General features: G+C 40.1%; 1 protein-coding gene across 5 annotated transcripts in view; it reads left to right on the top strand.

Annotated features, from left to right (window-relative positions):
• LAMA3 (laminin subunit alpha 3) overlaps positions 1-18,529 on the top strand; it is a 190,226-nt gene that overhangs the window by 149,342 nt on the left and 22,355 nt on the right. For all 5 annotated transcript variants that reach the window (XM_073331377.2, XM_073331378.2, XM_073331379.1 and 2 more), the window contains 13 exons: positions 3,288-3,338; positions 3,728-3,879; positions 4,429-4,539; positions 4,645-4,756; positions 5,296-5,463; positions 7,187-7,383; positions 9,336-9,452; positions 9,732-9,886; positions 11,472-11,613; positions 12,119-12,218; positions 16,198-16,314; positions 16,402-16,581; positions 17,658-17,800. In XM_073331377.2, coding sequence (XP_073187478.1) covers positions 3,288-3,338; positions 3,728-3,879; positions 4,429-4,539; positions 4,645-4,756; positions 5,296-5,463; positions 7,187-7,383; positions 9,336-9,452; positions 9,732-9,886; positions 11,472-11,613; positions 12,119-12,218; positions 16,198-16,314; positions 16,402-16,581; positions 17,658-17,800 — 1,745 coding nt within the window. The remainder of the gene's footprint in view (positions 1-3,287; positions 3,339-3,727; positions 3,880-4,428; positions 4,540-4,644; positions 4,757-5,295; positions 5,464-7,186; positions 7,384-9,335; positions 9,453-9,731; positions 9,887-11,471; positions 11,614-12,118; positions 12,219-16,197; positions 16,315-16,401; positions 16,582-17,657; positions 17,801-18,529) is intronic.

The raw sequence follows: 18,529 nt of genomic DNA, 5'->3' as shown, positions 1-18,529 counted from the left end.
CTAAATTGCTTAGGGGTTTTTGAACATTTTACCACTTCTATGTATGTTGTTTGCTTTATCATTACCATTGTGGATTAAAGGATATGATCTTATGCTCTCCAGCCCTTCTTGAAGCGTATTTACTTCTGTCCTTTGGGACACTGGTACCTGTTCAGAGAAAGTAGGGCTTTGTTCTTGATGAGATCTTTGATTCTACCTTATTTTCATTCCTCATTGACTTCTCTCTGATGTCAATGAACTCACACTTCATTTTCTCCCAAAAGCAACTTTTCCTTCTCACATTTTAGCAATGTTTTAAACCAATCAAAATCAGTGACTACTGATTTTCCCAGTCTGTGCTTTTCTCCAGTGTTGCTCAGGTTATCTGAGAGGCGGAGATGACTGCTTTAACTGTTGGTTTTGGTCGGAGACATTACAGAAACAGCTGGTAATCTGAGTTGCTGTTGGCATCTGGTAGAATTTTGTGTTAGCTAATGCTGGTTTTCCATTTCGTCATTACAGTAATGCCACTTTATTAGGCTTATATTTTTGATGGTGCTGATCTGAAGAGCGTTTATCCTTTTTCCAGCTCTCATTCCAAAGTAAGAGTTTGCGAGGACAAGTGAATTCTTAGACCAGAATTCAGTGAGTCCGTTTGTTTTCAGGTTTCAGAGTGGTAGCTGTGTTAGTCTGTATCAACAAAAGCAACAAGGAGTCCTGTGGCACCTTAGAGACTAACAAATTTATTTGGGCATAAGCTTTTGTGGGCTAAACCCACTTCATCAGATGGATGGAGTGAAAAATACAGTAAGCAGTATATATATGACAGCACGTGAAAAGGTGGGAGTTGCCTTACCAAGTGGGAGGTCAGTGCTATCGAGGCCAATTCAATCAAGGTGGAAGTGGCCTATTCTCAACAGTTGACAAGAATATCAATAGAGGGAAAATTACTTTTTGTCGCGCCAGCGAGGCCCATACAATCAAGGTGGGCGATGTCTCTAAGGTGCCACAAGGACTCCTCATTGTTTTAGTTTGTTTTCAGTTTCTCTCTGCCGTTATATTCTGATCAGCTATCTCTTTCTCCACATTAGCATGAAAATCCCCTGCGGTCAGCAACACAGCATATTTTGGCAGGTTGTCATATGAGTGACATTCTGCACTTTGCCGTAAAAGTCTTTAATTTCATCTTTTTTTTTTTTTTTTGGCTACTGTAGTTGGGTCAGAGACTGTAATAAAAGTCATACTTAATTGGCACTTCTTGGAGACTGCTTGGAATATCTCTAGTGGTGGCTGGATAATACACTAGCAGGAGTGCAAGTGTGTCTGTATTCAGAATAAATTCCATCCTTCTCTTGGAGTAACTCCCTTGTGACTCCTGTCTCCCCTCTGGCATTGGTGAAGTGTCCACTACCAATCAGTTGAACTTACCAGTGATCTAAGAAGAAAGTGGTGAAGGAGAAGGTAGAGCTAGGCAGTTCCCAAGAGTATTCTGAAGTTCCAGGCTATGATCCTAGACTGTTCCATGCTGCTGTTATCAGCAGAAGGACCTCATAATAGTTTTGGTCAAACTTTAACATTGTAGTCGCACATTGAAAGTTGTTGTTGACTCTTGGCAGCAGGGCGCCCAGTCCTAAGTGCCTCCTTCAAGATATAGCGTGACCTCAATTCCCTTAAATTTCAACAGGAGTTGATGGCTTTAGCACCTCACAGTAAACCCTTAGTGATCAGTTTAAAGAACCCTTGTCTCATTTATTGCCTCTATTTTACCATGTAAACTTAATCGTGGTCCATGGTTTTTTTTGTGGAGAGGAAAAAGGGAAATAATGAATCAGCATCCTGGATACTTCTAAATCCCTTTAATTTCACATGAGGTCCAGCACTGGCATATTGAGGGCATAGATACAAACTTATCCATATCCCCATGCCAACCAGGAGAAAATACCTGAATTATTTTCATTGAGTAAAACTTCAAGATTTAAGTGAACAGCTGTGTTATAAAAGTACAGCTGCCTTGTGATTTTACAGATCACTAAAGCTTTATGTCAGGAAAACATTTAAATATGCTGCTTTCCTGAACTGGGGCTTATAACCTGGTTCTACTCTTAAAAGTGACCATGTAAAAATGACATCATCTTACACCACAGATCTTTTCCCTGATATTTGTGTCATATTTTCTCTCTTTGTGACAATTTTTTGTCACATTTTACACCCATTAAGCATAGAAGAGCCAGTTTAGCTAAGAGATGGTGAATTGAATTCTCTTCCTACCTGTGAATCGTCAACAAAATGTTTTCCTGGGTAACATCTGCAGGCATAGTCAGCTATTCCTGTGCACACCATTGACTCTCAAATGTTAGGTTGAGTTTGCAGATCTAATGATTAGATAAAATATATATATTTATTTTTGAAGTGTTAGCACATTTTTAATAGAAATTAGTGGTGAAATGATAAACATGGAGCCCTACAATGCCATTCTCACCGACTTGCTTTTCAGCATAGACCCACAAAGGTCAGGTGAATTCTGTGGCTAAAAATCAGCATCAGAAGTGAATGATTTCTATTTTACTCTTTTCCCAGCATTGATAGCATGCCAAGTTTAGAGGATCTTTATTCTGACAGTCTTAGTAAAGATCATTGAAAACTTCTCATTTTGAAATATATGGTACATCCAGATTCACTCTTCTGTAGCACAGGAATTTGCAAATTGCTGGGGGCAGCACCCCCAAGGTAGAGCAACTGTGTGACAACTCCCCTTCTTCTGGGGTTCCAATGAAGAAGAGCAGCTTTAAATTCTCTAGGGTGCTCCATATGAGCCCCACCAGAGGGAGCTGAATCAGAACATCTCTTACCTTTCTGGCCATGTCCCTTTTCTCAGCACCACGGCCCACTTTGCCTGCAAGCCTCCTAGTATGGTTGAGACTGAAGAAGCCTTGTGCCACCGCAGCCCACACACACACTGGCAAACATTCCATAACTGGGCACGCTGCACAATGCTCTACACCAGTGCTTCTCAAGCTATCTGATGTGGGGGACCGGCATTTTTTTTTTCCAATGTGCGCGCAGACCGGCAGCTGTTGGCTTGCGGACTGGCACCGGTGCGCAGACCCCCCACTTTGAGTAGCACTGCTCTACACCGATTGAATGAATATAGCTCTTCGGCTCCTGTAACATGCAAATTATTTATCCTTGAAAAACAGATTTGCAGAGTCTGCCCCCACACTTTTTATGGCCTAGAGTGCAAAGTTTAAAATTATTTTTTTACAAAGACAAAAATGAATATATTACTGATTATATTTATCTGATTTCAGAATGCTTAAACCAAGATCCAAAAGATGTGGATCCCAATGAAGATTGCGATGGTAGGTAATAATGTTCATTCACTCTAGATTGCTGGCCTCAGGCTTAGGTGGTGGACTGACAATTGTTTGAAAGATGACAAACTAGAAAAGGCAATAATAATGGCAGTAACCACAAACCAGTTCAAACAAGGATAAGCCAAGCACTTAGAGATGGAAAAAATGTTATAGGGTGAAAATGCCAGACAAGAGAGCGCGATGGGCCTCCTTATTTCTGGATTTAGTCTCTTTCCGTACTGTGACCTTTGCTGTTGCATTTGTTATGCATGTAGTGTCCAGTGACAAAGAATCAAAGGGCTTCCATTCCATTCACTGTGGCCACTGAAATGTTCTTTGCACAAAAGAGCAACAGTTCTCATTGTTTTCCTTTGCTTGTGGTATTTCCCTTTCAGCTTGTGATAGTTGTGTAATTACTTTGCTGAAAGATTTGAGCGAAATGAGTGATGAGCTTCAGCTGATTAAATCTCAGCTGCAAAATGTCAATGCAAGCACCCACACACTGGGGCAGATGAGGCATTTGGAAACACGCACCAAGGAGTTAAAAGTAAGTGACCTTCTACAAAAAATAAATTTCAGCTGGTGTGTAGACTAGCGTCTGAACACTAGAATTTCATGTCAGTTTGTGTCAACATGGAGTGCAAGCAAATGTAGACAAACTTCTGACACCACAATACACTGCTACTCTTCCCTGGGGGTTACACTGTGGGCTGGCTGCTCTGAGGTCCAGCTGGGGTTCTTAAAAACATCAGTGGCCCCTCCCCCTCCTAGGCCATCCCGACTCATTTTTGTGGGCTGTGCCATCCGGACCCTCCTGTAGTCCCACTACTTTCAGGCAGTTTATATTCTGCACTGCCCACCCAATGAATTTTCTTCAGTTAAGATCCCCTCATTGCTGGTGGATTCAATGGACCAGCTGGTGTAAATCGGTCACCTGTGAAATTAATGAAGTGATACTGATCTTTATACCAGGTGAAGATCTGACCCAGTGTATTTTAACTTATTAGAAGAAATACAGTCCTTGTTCTCCAGTTCCATACGGTCTCTAGGGGGTAGATTTGGTTCAGTTGTGTACACGTTTTTTCTTTATTTTTAGATCTTGTTGAACAGGTACCGTTCAGCTGTTCTAAATCAGGGCTCAAAGGCAGATGAGTTGGAGACAGACTTGATCAATCTTAATCAGGATGTAAATGCTCTACAAGAAAAGGTGACTTACTAAAACAAAGTAAAAATAATCATCTCTTTTTATAACAAAATATTAATTTGTCTGCTCTTTGCTATCTCTAACTGGCTGTTTTCCCCCTCTTGTTAGGCTGAAATGAATTACAGGAAAGCCGAGACATTATTTAATAATTTTGGTCAGACTAATCAAAAAGGAAAAGATTTGGTTTCAAAAATACAAATTGTCATCATCAATATTCAGGGTAAGGGTGATTTCTACTGTTATGTAATGTTTTATTTTACAAAATCTCGTCACCATACATACAATGTTTTTAATTAACTTCTGAAATTTGAGAAGATTTCAGAAATCAACTTTATAAAATAAAAAGTTAGATACAATGGGCACACTTCAAACCTGCTACAATTCTACTAGCTTCAGTGGCATTACTGTTGATTAATTTCAGTTTAATGCAATTAACCTAAAGTGTGTTTTGTCTCACTGAAAGTTCCTTAGTACGCTTTAATCTACTCCCATTTCAAAGTGGAGAAGATCAAAGCATATTGCAGAATTTTTAGTGCACAGCAGCTGGGTGTACACAGACACTTAGTTCATGGCAGGCTAGTGTGAGGGTAGATTTACACTCCAGCTTGCCACGGACTAAGTGTCTGTATAGACAAGCCCTCAGTAATGAATGCAAGATTGGACTTTATGTGCTTAAAAAGAAGAGCAGCTCTGGGATTTGTCTCCCTTGTGTAAATCTAAGTATCTTCTCTGTTTGAATGTGATATTTCCTTTTTTCAGTGCTCGTGGAACAGATAGCTGGCACCAATGCAGGAGGTAACACATTGCCCATGGGGGATGCTGCCAAGGAACTGGCTGAAGCAGAACAGATGATGAGAGAGATGCGAAAACGCAACTTTGTACAACTGCAAACAGATGCAGAGAGGGAGAGAAGAGAAGCTCAACTCTGTAAGGGGTCCTTCTTGAGCTCTTAGCTTGTTATTCTGCTTAGTTTAAAATGTTCAAATCTTGTGTCTGAAACATAAGAGACTACAAATGATGACGCTCAGGGAGTGATACAGAATTTCAGCATCTGATCGCACCTTTGCAATGTATTTCAGTCATCAGCTTTTGTACAAGTGAACATAGTGATTCTGAAGGAGGTTAAGAATGTTTAATGTAATCATGAAAGAAGTTAAGTTGGGGAAAAATCAAAATAATGTCCTGATATCTGTTTTCTAATGCATTATTTGATCTCTAAATGAAAAAGTCCTATATCCATCTATCCACTAGCTAATTATAAAGCACAGAAACAGTGTAAATATAAATTATATAAAATAATATAGTGTGCGCAGATAGTCCATAAAAAAATCTACATTAAGAAACTATTAAAGCAGTATAGTTGAGCACTCAAAGGTCAAGAAGTACAAAAGTTAAGGTTGCATCCCAGTCTTGTGTCCTCTTCATGTGGTTCCATATTATAATATGGTCTGTCATTATATGATCATATGTTATTTCTGAAATAATATAATACACTATAATTTCATATGTATTTTTTCAGCAACTTTTTTATGTGTGCAGTAAAACCAAATTCAAGCCCCACTGAAATCAATGGACAGTCTCCCATAGCCTTCAGTGGGTGCTGGATCAGGCCTTGAGTGAGGTAGAGCTCAGCGGGATTCTTTATGTCATTCACTGCACAATGATTTCCATGGAATCTATTTGTCTGGCATACACAATGTCGTGCATCTGAGCAGAGCATGCTGCACATACATATCTAAGGTTGTAGGCCAAAATTGTGTAGTAGGGGCAAAGAATTCCATCTGTGACCGTATTTCCCTCTGCCATGGTAGGAAGGCTTTGGCGAACAGATCCATTCTCTCCATGGCTGACAGCTCTATTTCTGACTTGTCTGTGGCCCATAATATCCCATGTGTCACACTGTAAGGTGGGAATACCTCCCACCCCACTCCTGCCATCTCTACTGGGACATCAGGAAAAGCCCATTCTCCCTTGATACTATTCTTCAGATTGCTCTAATTAACAGGTGGGAAGGCAGGGTCACACACTCCTCTGATGGGAAGGAGGTGCAGTGGAGAAGAAAGGTAGACATGGTCTCCTTCGGAGGGGTTTTCTCTCCAGGACTGGAACAAGCGGCTGCTGAGGTGCCCTACAGAGCTCCTGGTTACATTGTACCATAGATGCACCTTGGGCGAGAATTTGGCCTGCTGCTTGACAATGTTCTCTCAGTGCTACATAGAAGTCAGTCATGTAACTTAACCATCACTGGGGAAGAGTAGATTGTAAAGCCCCAGTTTGTGGCACAACTTCAGCATTACTTAAATACAGATTTAGACTTTTGGAGCTGATGGCTTTACCCAGTTTCTCCCTGGCCTTGTTTGGTGATGAAGCTGAATTAGATTAACATTTTTTTAAAAAATCTAGTATTTCCAAAAGTTCACCTTCAACCATATTTCGTTTAGAGCTGATTTGTCATGTTAAATTATCCATAGTATTCTGGATCCCGAAAGCAGCACATTTATCACTGATGGGATGACACACTGAAACTACATATGTTAAGGATACACAGCATCTCACAAGACTGGGCCATTTAATCCGAAAGGCAGAACCTCGCAGGGTGAAGTTAATTTTGTTTTGCTTCTGTTAATCTTTTTCAATTCTAATCTTGCAGTGCTGGAGCGTGTTAGGAATGAGCTACAAAAGCACCAGCAAGAAAACCATGGAGTTGTTAAAACGATAAGAGATTCATTAAGCGAATATGAATCCAAACTCAATGATCTTCGTAAAGCTCTCAATGAAGCAACTGGCCAAACGAAGCAGGCTGAAAACTTAAACAAAGATAATGGAGTGCTCTTGGAAGACATTAAGGTAATAGCACTTTTTAAAAAACTGGACTTATTAGATGGGAGGAAATATTTCTGTCTTACTTTTGGCCTTCTTGTAAAGCCAAATTCAATTCATTCTGAGCCCGATTCCCATTTGCACAAATGTCTCTTTCCACCTCTCTGGCAGTGCAAAGAGGTCTTGAAATGAGTGTAACAACTGTCCTATACTCCCACTTAAGGGCCCCTTCATATAACCAGTGGTGTAGAGGGGGTTTAGTATACATGAGAATCTGGATGCTCTCTGCTCCGAATATTTCCGTCTTCAGCTATAATTATTCATTTTCTCTTCTGTGAGCGTAGTAAACTGAGCACAGGACAAAGAGTCAGGAGCTCTAGGCTCAGTTCCTGACTCTGTCACTGTCTCATTGTATAAAGAAAAGGAGTACTTGTGGCACCTTAGAGACTAACCAATTTATTTGAGCATAAGCTTTCGTGAGCTACAGCTCACTTCATCGGATGCATACTGAAGTGAGCTGTAGCTCACGAGAGCTTATGCTCAAATAAATTGGTTAGTCTCTAAGGTGCCACAAGTACTCCTTTTCTTTTTGCGAATACAGACTAACACGGCTGTTACTCTGAAACCTGTCTCATTGTATGGTTCTTAGCTTGTCTCTTAACCTCTCTGAGCCTCCGTTGTCCTGTAAAATGGGAATAATGATGCTTATCCACTGTTGTTAACCTGCTTTGAGATCTATGGATGAAAATCACTAAATAGTGCTAGTTATTAATTATTGATAAATAAGCGCTGCCTGCCATCCTGTCTCATCAGAAATGCTCATCAGCACTGTTTGTGGTGATGCCTAATGCAGTAAAAATTAAGTTAGACTTTTCACGTATTTAATAAGTCCCTGAACTCTTGTAGATTTTATAATGAATAAACAGAACTGGTCGGAATTAATGCAAGGAATGTGTGCATATGATAGCCTGTATTCTGTTAAACAAATAGTATTTCTGATTCAAAGGACACTGCATTGTTTTATCAAAGCTAAGTTTTCAGCTTTTTTGTTGCACTTCTTGGACAGTAGAATCACTACTGTCAACTGTACATTACAATTGTTCAGTATATTACATGTCAGTGTAGGGCATCACCTCTAACAATATAGCTAAAAATATTTACAGACTGTCTTAAATGGTGGAAGTATCTGCACAGATCATTAATCCATTTTTGCCTTTGCCTCTGCCGCCAGTTGAAATGTTTGTGTATTTGTGATAAGATTAAATTTGATATGATAGATAGAGGGCAAGATGGGTTGATTGCAGACCCTACTATTGGGATGACTTGCACACACTTGGATACAAATACCATGTGACTGTGATTTTGAGGTGCATTATCCTGCCACAACCTCAGGGTCATTGTACTTGCTGCTGTAGGGCTGTGCTGGACTCTTCTCCCCACTGATCCCTCCACTGAGCAGGAGATGCTGGAACCAAGCATCTTCTTCATTCTCCCCTGAGAGCTTTCCAGAGAGGGCAAGCTGGAGAGCCTTCCCTTTCCCTCACTGGTAAGACCCAAAGAGGGAGTCCAACTGTAGAGATGGTTTCAGTCTTTCAGAAGGTTTGGGAGAGGGGAACAGGGTTTCTTGTTTTTATATCCTCCAGCGCTGAGAGGAGAGAGGCCCAGGATGTCAATGCTTTGAGGCAGTGTGAGGAGTTGATTAGGGCTTCTCTAGCTGTGTCTATACACTGATAGGCAAACAAAGCTCTAGTTGGCTCCTCGCTTGGCTTGACAAACTAGGCTGTGCTAATGTAAATTTCCCCAAATACCTGTGAATATCAGTAAGTCATTAGATCCCCAAAAGGCACCTTGATAATACACCGATGAGAGCTTTGGAAATGATGCTGCTAACTTAGGTTGGCTAGATGATCATTTGATTTTTCCCCCACCCCTAATAGCTGAACTGATCACATGCTTTCCAACCCTCCAATTTTCCTTAGAAACAAATTGAAGTGATGAATAAACAACAGAACGATGTCTTGGATCATCTCAACTCTGCCCAGTCTTCCTTGTCCCAGACTAACAGCATACTTGGATTACTTCAGAAGAGCAAAGAGGTATAGTTAATCAAAATGTGACATTTTAAATTTAAAAAACACTGAGTAAAAACTTACATCATTCTAATGGAAGTAAAAGTACAATGGGATAGATAATAATGTGATTGACTCCTATGAAATGCAGTCTGTGAAAAGGGGTTTTCTTTTTTCCCTTGCTCTACACAGCTGTGCAAGGAAATGGGGATTACTTCACATACAGAACTAAGGGTGAAGTGCTGACTATCAGACACTTTGTAATATGTGCAAGTAAAAATAAGATTTCTGTTTATAAAATCACAGGAATATGAAAATCTAGCTGCCAAACTAGATGGAGCAAGGAAGGACTTGAATGAAAAACTGAAGAACCTTTCCTTATCAGCCAGCAAAGAGCCACTGGTGGTGAGGGCAGAGGAGCATGCCAACTTTTTGCAAGATCTGGCAAGACAACTGGCAGAGTATGTTCTAATTTCTGTAAACGAACAGTTCAAGTACATGATGTACTATATTGTAATGTACTGTACATAATTTCACTTCCCTTTAAGGTGACCTGTAAAAGCAGAAAAAAATTGGGTTTGTCCCTCATTTTGCAGCTTTTTGGTGCATAAAGTTTTCTTTTTTTCTGCTTGCTTTTTGTCTTAGACATTTAAGTCTTAAGACTTGGTCTGTTTTTCCTGAAATGCTCTTTCAGGGTCCTGGGAACTTGAGTTTGTGCAGTATCTGACATAATTCAGGCCTGATTGTGATTGGGCCTTGGGCTATCACCAAAATACAAATAAATAATAATGGAGTGATCATGAGCATCAAGGAAGCCAAACCTGAAAATTGAGAAAAGAAGGAAATTTTAGTCATTTTTAGTCAAACTTTTTAAAATGCTTTTTTCCCTTTTGCTTGATTTTGTTGATATATATTTAACTCCAATGCCTGATATATGGTTGGGAGAAAAGTTTTCTGTGTGGAAGAATCTTCACCTCTGTCCCTTTAATTGCTCACAGTTAAAGTTCACACTAATTTTCTGGTGCTCCAACAAATCCTCCAGGAAAGTCAGAGCAAAACACTTGATATACTTGATATTTCTAAGGTAAAGTATAGGTAGGGAAGGGAGGGACCCTTAAAATAAATAAAGTTTTTGAGACCTTGTGTATATATATTAAAGAAGCAAAAAAGGGCAGAACTCTATTTTGTTTCTTTGCAAATAACTTTCACCTAGCCCTAATGCTAACAAGAAAACTCCCAAAAGGTAAAGTAACCCCCATAACATGCCATCTGGATGGAAATGACTTTGCTCAAAAATCTGGTTGTGAGATTTTGGCTCGTTAGAATCATAGAACATAGAGTCATAGGGTTAGAAGGGACCGCAAAGGTCATCTAGTCTAACCCCCTGCCAAGATGCAGGTTTTGTTGTGTCTAAACCACCCAAGACAGATCCAGCCTCCTTTTGAAAACTTCCAGTTGTCCTTGGAGCTTGGTCAGTTAACAAAACAGTGTTGTCATAAATATCGACCAGGCAGTCTTGGATACCTGGCACTGCACAGCTCACGGTGAATTGAGCACAAAGGTTTTTGTCTCTTATCTTTCCCTGGTTCCAGGGCTGCTGGGCTGCTTCCCGGTGCAAGATAGAGCAGCCCTGAAGTGAGTCTGTCTTATGCTAGGCTGTCCATGGCCCGCCAAGGGCTGTTCCAGCAGCTGGGGATTAACTGGAGGTTGCAGCTCTCTGACCAATGCCCTTACACTGGGGGCTGTGATGGGGGTGGCACAGAGCTGGCCATGTTGAGCTGTTGAAATTGCCAGGAAACCTTTTCACTTACAAGCTGCTTTGCAGCACCAGACTGGTGTAAAGCAGCGTTACTGGAGACCAGAATCTGGCCCCTTATGTCAAAATACTATGTGCTATTGGTCGTTTTTGTTGTAAAACATTTGCATTTCCTTCATCAGCATTAATTAGCAAATATTTAGATTAAATGCTGTTTAAAATAAGTCATTCTTTGTTTTTTAGTCTGCAGTTTTTGCCCATGGCTGTATTTTTCACCCTGTTTTCCACAGAATTAAGAGAAACGCCAGCAATGATGAGTTGGTGAACTGTGCCATGGAAGCTGCTACTGCCTATGAAAATATTATTAATGCCGTCAGTGCAGCCGAGGAAGCAGCCAACAAAGCTGTAAATGCAGCTGATTCAGCTTTACTGGTAAGGGCATTATGTTGTCAAATGATGGTGATTTTGTTACAAACAGGTGATCGTTATAATTAGCTGTGCCCTGAAGTTGAACTCATGCGCGCCTCATTGTACACATACACGGTGTATATTTGCACGTAGAAATTATCCATCTGCAGGTACAGTTACTGTTCTGCATATTCAGATGTTGGTTTTGCATGTGCACTATGGGTCACAATTTAGGTGCTACCCATGTCTGACTATTGGTCCATAGGCTGTAGGCGAGAAGATGACAGAAGGCCCAGGTTTCCACTAAGAACAAAGATTGCTTCTAAGGACAAAGGGCGGTGTCATACTCAGGATTTCACCAGTAGCACTAGCTGTGAAGGGAGGGGTAGTGTCTTCTTTCTGTTGGAAACATTTGTTCCTTTTATTGCTTAAACTGGATTAGATTATTAATTTTTACTCTTTCTGATTTGTTTTTCTGCTTTGAGTTCAATTATAAAACTAATCGTACAGTACCGTGCTTTATCACCAGACTGTGGAGAGGGAAGACCTAGCAGGAAAAGCCAAGAGACTGAACACTGCAAGCAGCAATCTATTAAATCAAGCACAGGTGACACAAAAGACATTACAAGGTACTGTAAAAAGCAAGATGATAACAGGAATGTTTATACAGTATTAGAAATTCTCATTTAAAAGTCACTGTTTATGGATCTGATTTAGCAAAGCTCTGTAGCACACACTTAACTGTAAGCAGGAGAGGGTAGCTCCATTCTTACCTATTATAATGGAACATGATACTATGGTTTAGAAGTTCCTTCTGCAAGAGGGTGAGGTGGATTCTTCAACTTCAGTTATGGTCCACACTGTGGGATGCCAAATTCTACCATTGCCCCCTCCGCTGCAATTCTCTTCTACAGCAAGACCTTATCCTTAGATTTGCTGCCGTCCTGCTCTTAAATTGTTCAGTTCAGCCTTAGACTCCTATTGAAGCAGAAGGGTCTGTCTTCACTGCAAAAAAATAAGTGTGTTTTTACATCAAGATAGCTATCTCAAGTTAAGATCTGCGGTCATAGGGTGGGTGAGTTACCTAAACCGAGCAAAACCAGTACCATTACATTCTATATGCTTTATAGTCTTAGAAGTAAATTTGGTTAGTTACCTCAAACTAACACATTGTTTATAATAAACCTGGTTTCCTGATACTCCTGCTGATAGAAGCTGGAGATTGAGTGTAATTTAAATCTTATATATAGATTAAAAATTGAATATATTCCTAAAGTGTCATTTTAAATGGTTTTCTCTGGGTGTTCCTAAGCCTTCTGACTGCCAGATTCTGGACATGGATGTCATGGGATAGTTCACTCAATAATTGCCCTGGTTTGTTAATTCCCTCTGAAGTGTCTGGGATTGGCTGCTGTCGGAAGACAGGATATTGAGCTACATGGTCTGACCCAATAGAGCTGTTTTAATGTTCTTAATACTTCTTGGGAAATCCCAAGACATTGTAGTTCTGTAAACATGTTTCAAATTGTAATAAGAGCTCTTTAACCAAGAATGCTACAAAAAGGACTGTAAAATATATTGTGGTATTGATAGGATTTGGTTGCTGACCAGAAAGACAGGGAGAGTAGGCCGTGGGGCCTAATGAATAGAACATTGGACTAGGGCTCAGGAGATATTGGTTCAATTCCTGGCTCTGCCATTGGCTTGCTGGGTGACCTTAGGCAAGTCACTGTAACTTCTCTATGCCTCAGTTTCCCCATTTGTAGAATGGGGATAATGATACCGACCTCCTTTGTAAAGTGCTTTGGAATCTACTGATGATCAGCGCTATACAAGAACTAGGTATTAGTGTATTTTAAAGACAGGCTTTTGTCTCTGCAACAGATGTGATTGTCAAAGAGAGAGAAGTATGCAAATTGCAAAGACTATTTAGTGTATTGCTTAGTGTACTCTGAATGGCTCAGAAAGGTTGAGCATCATCTCCAAGAACAGAATCCTAATACAGTAGGAACATTCTGATCTGGTTAAAACACCTACATTTAAAATATTCAAACCGGAAAAATAGGTAAGGCAAGGTTTGGGGCTAGTCACTCAAAAAGGCTACATATAATAGATATAATCCACTGACCATTGCCACTGATCTATAAGCATGCACCTACTTGTATTATTATGGGTGTGTGTGGAAGTTTTTTTTAAAAATCCTTTAGATTGGGACATAAAGTATGAGTTAAATTCACCAGGCACTTCCACTGGGAGAGCCACTGCAGAGGGGCTCCAGGAGGCCTGTGCACTCCTAAATGTGGGCAGCACTAACTAAGGAAGGGTGTGGTCGGGAAGGCTAGGGAATGCACTGATTAACTCCCTCAGCAGCCATTGTCAGTGGGGCCCTTATGGAAACAAAAGCTACTCTCCCCTTGGGAGAGGTAGAGGGAGGGTGTCTCCATTTCTTGCCATTATAATGTAACATCTGATTCTGCAGTAAAGCATCTCAGCATCTTTAACTGAAATGGGATCCATGTATTGTACTTGCCTTTTGTCCCTTTGTTTTATCGGGTATCCTGTGTTTAACACACGCCTGTGGGATTATGCCGTGCACATCTGTTTGCCAAACCCCTAAATAGCTTAAATTGCACAATATTGACAGGTCTGTTAATGAAAAGCAAAGGTAGGCTTTCTGCACTGTTATTTTGATCCATAAATATATTCTGTGCTAGCAGTAACCTGGGAAACATTCATAATGGTGCATGCTTAGTAGAGTATTTACCCTTTCTGGAATGCAGCCAATAGAGGGTGACATGGTCACACACGCTTGAGCAGTTCTGATGTTCCATCCTGTAGAGATCAGTGGTCCACACACATATGCACACGTACATTCATTACAGGTGGCCCAGCAGATACACAAGCATACAATCTTATAGTATATAGATCATAGTATAATATTTCATCCTGTTTTCCATTCTCTTCTTTCATGGCTTCTTCACTTCTTTGATTCCCATCCATTATATTAACAGCGACAAAGGGGCTGAATGAAGTCCTTTCACCACTTCTATCTTGTACCAGCTTGTCAAGGTTCCTCCCCCACTTCTGAACTCTAGGGTACAGATGGGGGGACCTGCATGAAAACCTCCTAAGCTTACTTTTACCAGCTTAGGTTAAAACTTCCCCAAGGTACAAATTATTTTATCCTTTGTCCTTGGAATAACCACTGCCACCACCAGACTCTAACTGGGTTTACTGGGAAACGTAGTTTGGACAAGTCTTTCACCCCAAAATCCTCCCAACCCTTGCACCCCACTTCCTGAGAAAGGTTTGGTAAAAATCCTCACCAATTTGCATAGGTGACCACAGACCCAAACCCTTGGATCTGAAAACAATGAAAAAGCATTCAGTTTTCTTACAAGAAGACTTTTAATAGAAATAGAAGTAAATAGGAGTAAAGAAATCACCCCTGTAAAATCAGGATGGTAGGTACCTTACAGGGTAATTAGATTCCAAACATAGAGAATCCCTCTAGGCAAAACATTAAGTTACAAAAAAGACACACAGACAGAAATAGTCATTCTATTCAGCACAATTCTTTTCTCAGCCATTTAAAGAAATCATAATCTAACGCATACCTAGCTAGATTACTTACTAAAAGTTCTAAGACTCCATCCTGATCTATCGGCAAAGCAGCATACCAACAGACACAGACCCTTTGTTTCTCTTCCTCCTCCCAGCTTTTGAAAGTATCTTGTCTCCTCATTGGTCATTTTGGTCAGGTGCCAGCGAGGTTACCTTTAGCTTCTTAACCCTTTACAGGTGAGAGGATTTTTCCTCTGGCCAGGAGGGATTTTAAAGGGGTTTACCCTTCCCTTTATATTTATGACACAGCTTCACAGCTTTGTTCATCTTTAAACCCTCTTGGTCTATGTCATTCTTCACCACATCTATCCAATGTATCTTGCCCTCGCCATTTTCTTATCTCTTCATTTTTTATTTTCTGCAGTCTTGAAACTGAGTATTTCCCTCAGCAAGTTCATTTCTGCAGTCAAAATCTTGCATTCATTGGCTTTCCTCATACTCTTGCTCTCCAATCCGTACAGCAGTATCGACACAACAGTGGTCCCATACATGCTGGGTTTTGTTTTTATCAAAATGTCTTTATCCTTCCAGATCTTGCAGTTATTTGAATGCAGTAGTGGTTCTTTTTTTATGTCATCTTCACAATTCTCATTCTTCATTACTAGTCTTCTAAGGTATGTCCCCTTGTGGCAGTATTATAATCACTAGTCATAATCATAATGGGACATTGTATTTTTATTTGTGCATTATATCCATAATATATAATCATAATGTATTGAATATTCATAATAATGTATCCCCAAAATCTGTGCCCTTCTCTTAAGCTGCCTTAATCACTCATTTTTTCCTATTCTGAGGGGCAGAATGGGTATCTTCACCCCTGGTTACTATCTGCACTACTACCTAAGTTGTTTAACAGGGATGGAAAAGGTAAATGCCCAAAGCTCATGTGACAGTGCAGAGTGCCGCTGCCATTCCACCAGGTGGCCGAGGGCACCTTTGTATAACACCCACCAGGCTGATTCACAGTGCACTGTTTTTCAGATATTAATCCAACTCTTGAAGATATAAAGCAGAGACTGGGTATTGTGGAAGGAAAGAAGAACAGGATGCTGACTGACCTTGTTTCTTTCCAAAATGATCTCAGTGGGATAAATAGAGGTCAGTCATTTACCAAGCACATCTACTTTATGTGATTCTGCTGTTGTTTAAAGTATTTACTTAGACTTTTGTGTGTGTGTGTTTTAGATGACATAGACAGCGTCATTACCAGTGCAAAGAACATGGTCAAAAATGCCAATGATATCACTGCTAACGTACTGGATGAACTGAACCCAATTAAATCAGATGTGGAAAAAATAAAGGGCACCTATGGAAGCACTCAGAGTGCTAACTTCAATAAGGCTTTGACGGAAGCTAACAATTCAGGTGGGTGCTGTGCTTGCTCTTTGCTAATGTGTGTTGTTTAACGGCTCTCAAATTTCTGTCAGAGTAACCAGGTAGACATAGTGATAATAATTATTATTATTTGTTTCTGGTGGCATCCACTGTGTGCAAGGTGCTGTAAAAACGTAAGAGGCATAGTCATTACCCCAGGGAACTTATATGCTGAATTTGTTTTTAGCTCTGTAGAATCTGAGTCTGATGGAATAAAATAAAATACAGTATGTGAAATTAACCCCATTGTTAATGATGTAATAATAATAAGAGATGGTGCGTCTGAATGAAGGTGGCTTTTAAAACAATAGTGTTATGATAAGGTGGATAATTAAACCATAACAATGAAAAGTGTTGTGAGTTTCTGGATGGTGTATTTTATGTAAGCACAACTGCATTGTTTGAGAGTTTCAGAGTAACAGCCATGTTAGTCTGTATTCGCAAAAAGAAAAGGAGTACTTGTGGCACCTTAGAGACTAACCAATTTATTTGATCATAAGCTTTCGTGAGCTACAGATATATGCATCCGATGAAGTGAGCTGTAGCTCACGAAAGCTTATGCTCAAATAAATTGGTTAGTCTCTAAGGTGCCACAAGTACTCCTTTTCTTTTATTTAAAAGTGTTTTTCTTCAGTATAACTGCTGGTGTCAATGGAGCTACTCCTGATTTACACCAGTGTATGCAAAATGAAAGTTACATTAGATAACCATATGTATAGCAAATTTGGTCAACCCCTAGCATCCAAAAACCATGAGATTGGCTTTAAAATCATGAGATTTTTAAAAATAATAAATTTGGAGTTCTTTTTATTTGGCTTTTAAGCCTTTAGACATGTGTCACATTTCCAGGCTTTTCTCCACAACCATGAGGGTTAAAAACTTAGGTTTAAAAAAAAAAAGAAAGCTGAGATTCTCATGTAATCTGTTTTCTCCAGGAGCTGGGATTTTAAGGAAACACCAAATATTGTGAGACTTGAGATAAGACTATCAGAGTTGACATTTTTTGCATGTGTATCTCTCCTCCTTTCCAGTCCCCCAATAATTTTTTTCTCTCATCACAATAACAGTAAAGAAATTAACAAGCAAGCTCCCGGATCTGTTTAACAAGATTGAGAGCATCAACCAACAGCTGATGCCAATAGGCAACATATCTGAGAATGTAAACCGCATAAGAGAGCTCATTCAGCAGGCCAGAGATGCTGCAAACAAGGTCTATCACAAAAACATCCATTATTGCTTGACACAAGGGATTTTTGTACACAAGGATGCTTTCAATCCCCTCTGCAAAATATTTTGTTATATGATGTATGAAGGATACTACATAAAAATTAATCTGTTGGCTTTAGCGAGCACTTTAGATACTGTGGTGGTGGGCACCAGAATAAACTAGATACAACAGTATAGTATACCTTTCCTTCTGCCCCACTCCAAGGTCCCTCTCCTAGCCAAGATCATCCCTACAATTCCCATTTTGGTATTTCCTCTCCTTTCAAAGGCTTGTTGTTGTGGTGACCTTCTCTCCAGTGGAGGAGGGCTGGATGCTGCTCTTTGAAGCCAGTCACTATTGATCGGAACAGAGGTTCTCAAACTGATCTGTGATTCACTGGCGATCCACAGAGAGCTGGCAGGTCACACAGCGTTGCTGATGTTTGTTTCTAACCTCTATATTGCACTAAAAGGCAGCTAAATATACATTACTTGGATAGTATCATTTTCCCATTGATTGCCACGGGATGATGTGATCACAAATAACAGGGCAAGTGTCCACGAGACACTCTCCATTAAGATGCGGTCCACACTGAAAAAGATTTTGCTCGGATGTTGGCCTAAAGAGAACTTCTCAAGAATACTGGTGTTGTATATCTTTATTAGCTACATGTTGTAGTACCTGACAGGCAGTGAAGCTAGGGAACTGAGCAAAGGGCCTGAGATCTAGGGC

Source organism: Lepidochelys kempii, chromosome 2 (assembly GCF_965140285.1).
Source record: "Lepidochelys kempii isolate rLepKem1 chromosome 2, rLepKem1.hap1, whole genome shotgun sequence".
Classification (NCBI taxonomy): domain Eukaryota; kingdom Metazoa; phylum Chordata; order Testudines; family Cheloniidae; genus Lepidochelys; species Lepidochelys kempii.
The sequence above is the reverse complement of the archived record's forward strand: the minus strand, read 5'-3'. Positions and strand labels throughout refer to the sequence as shown.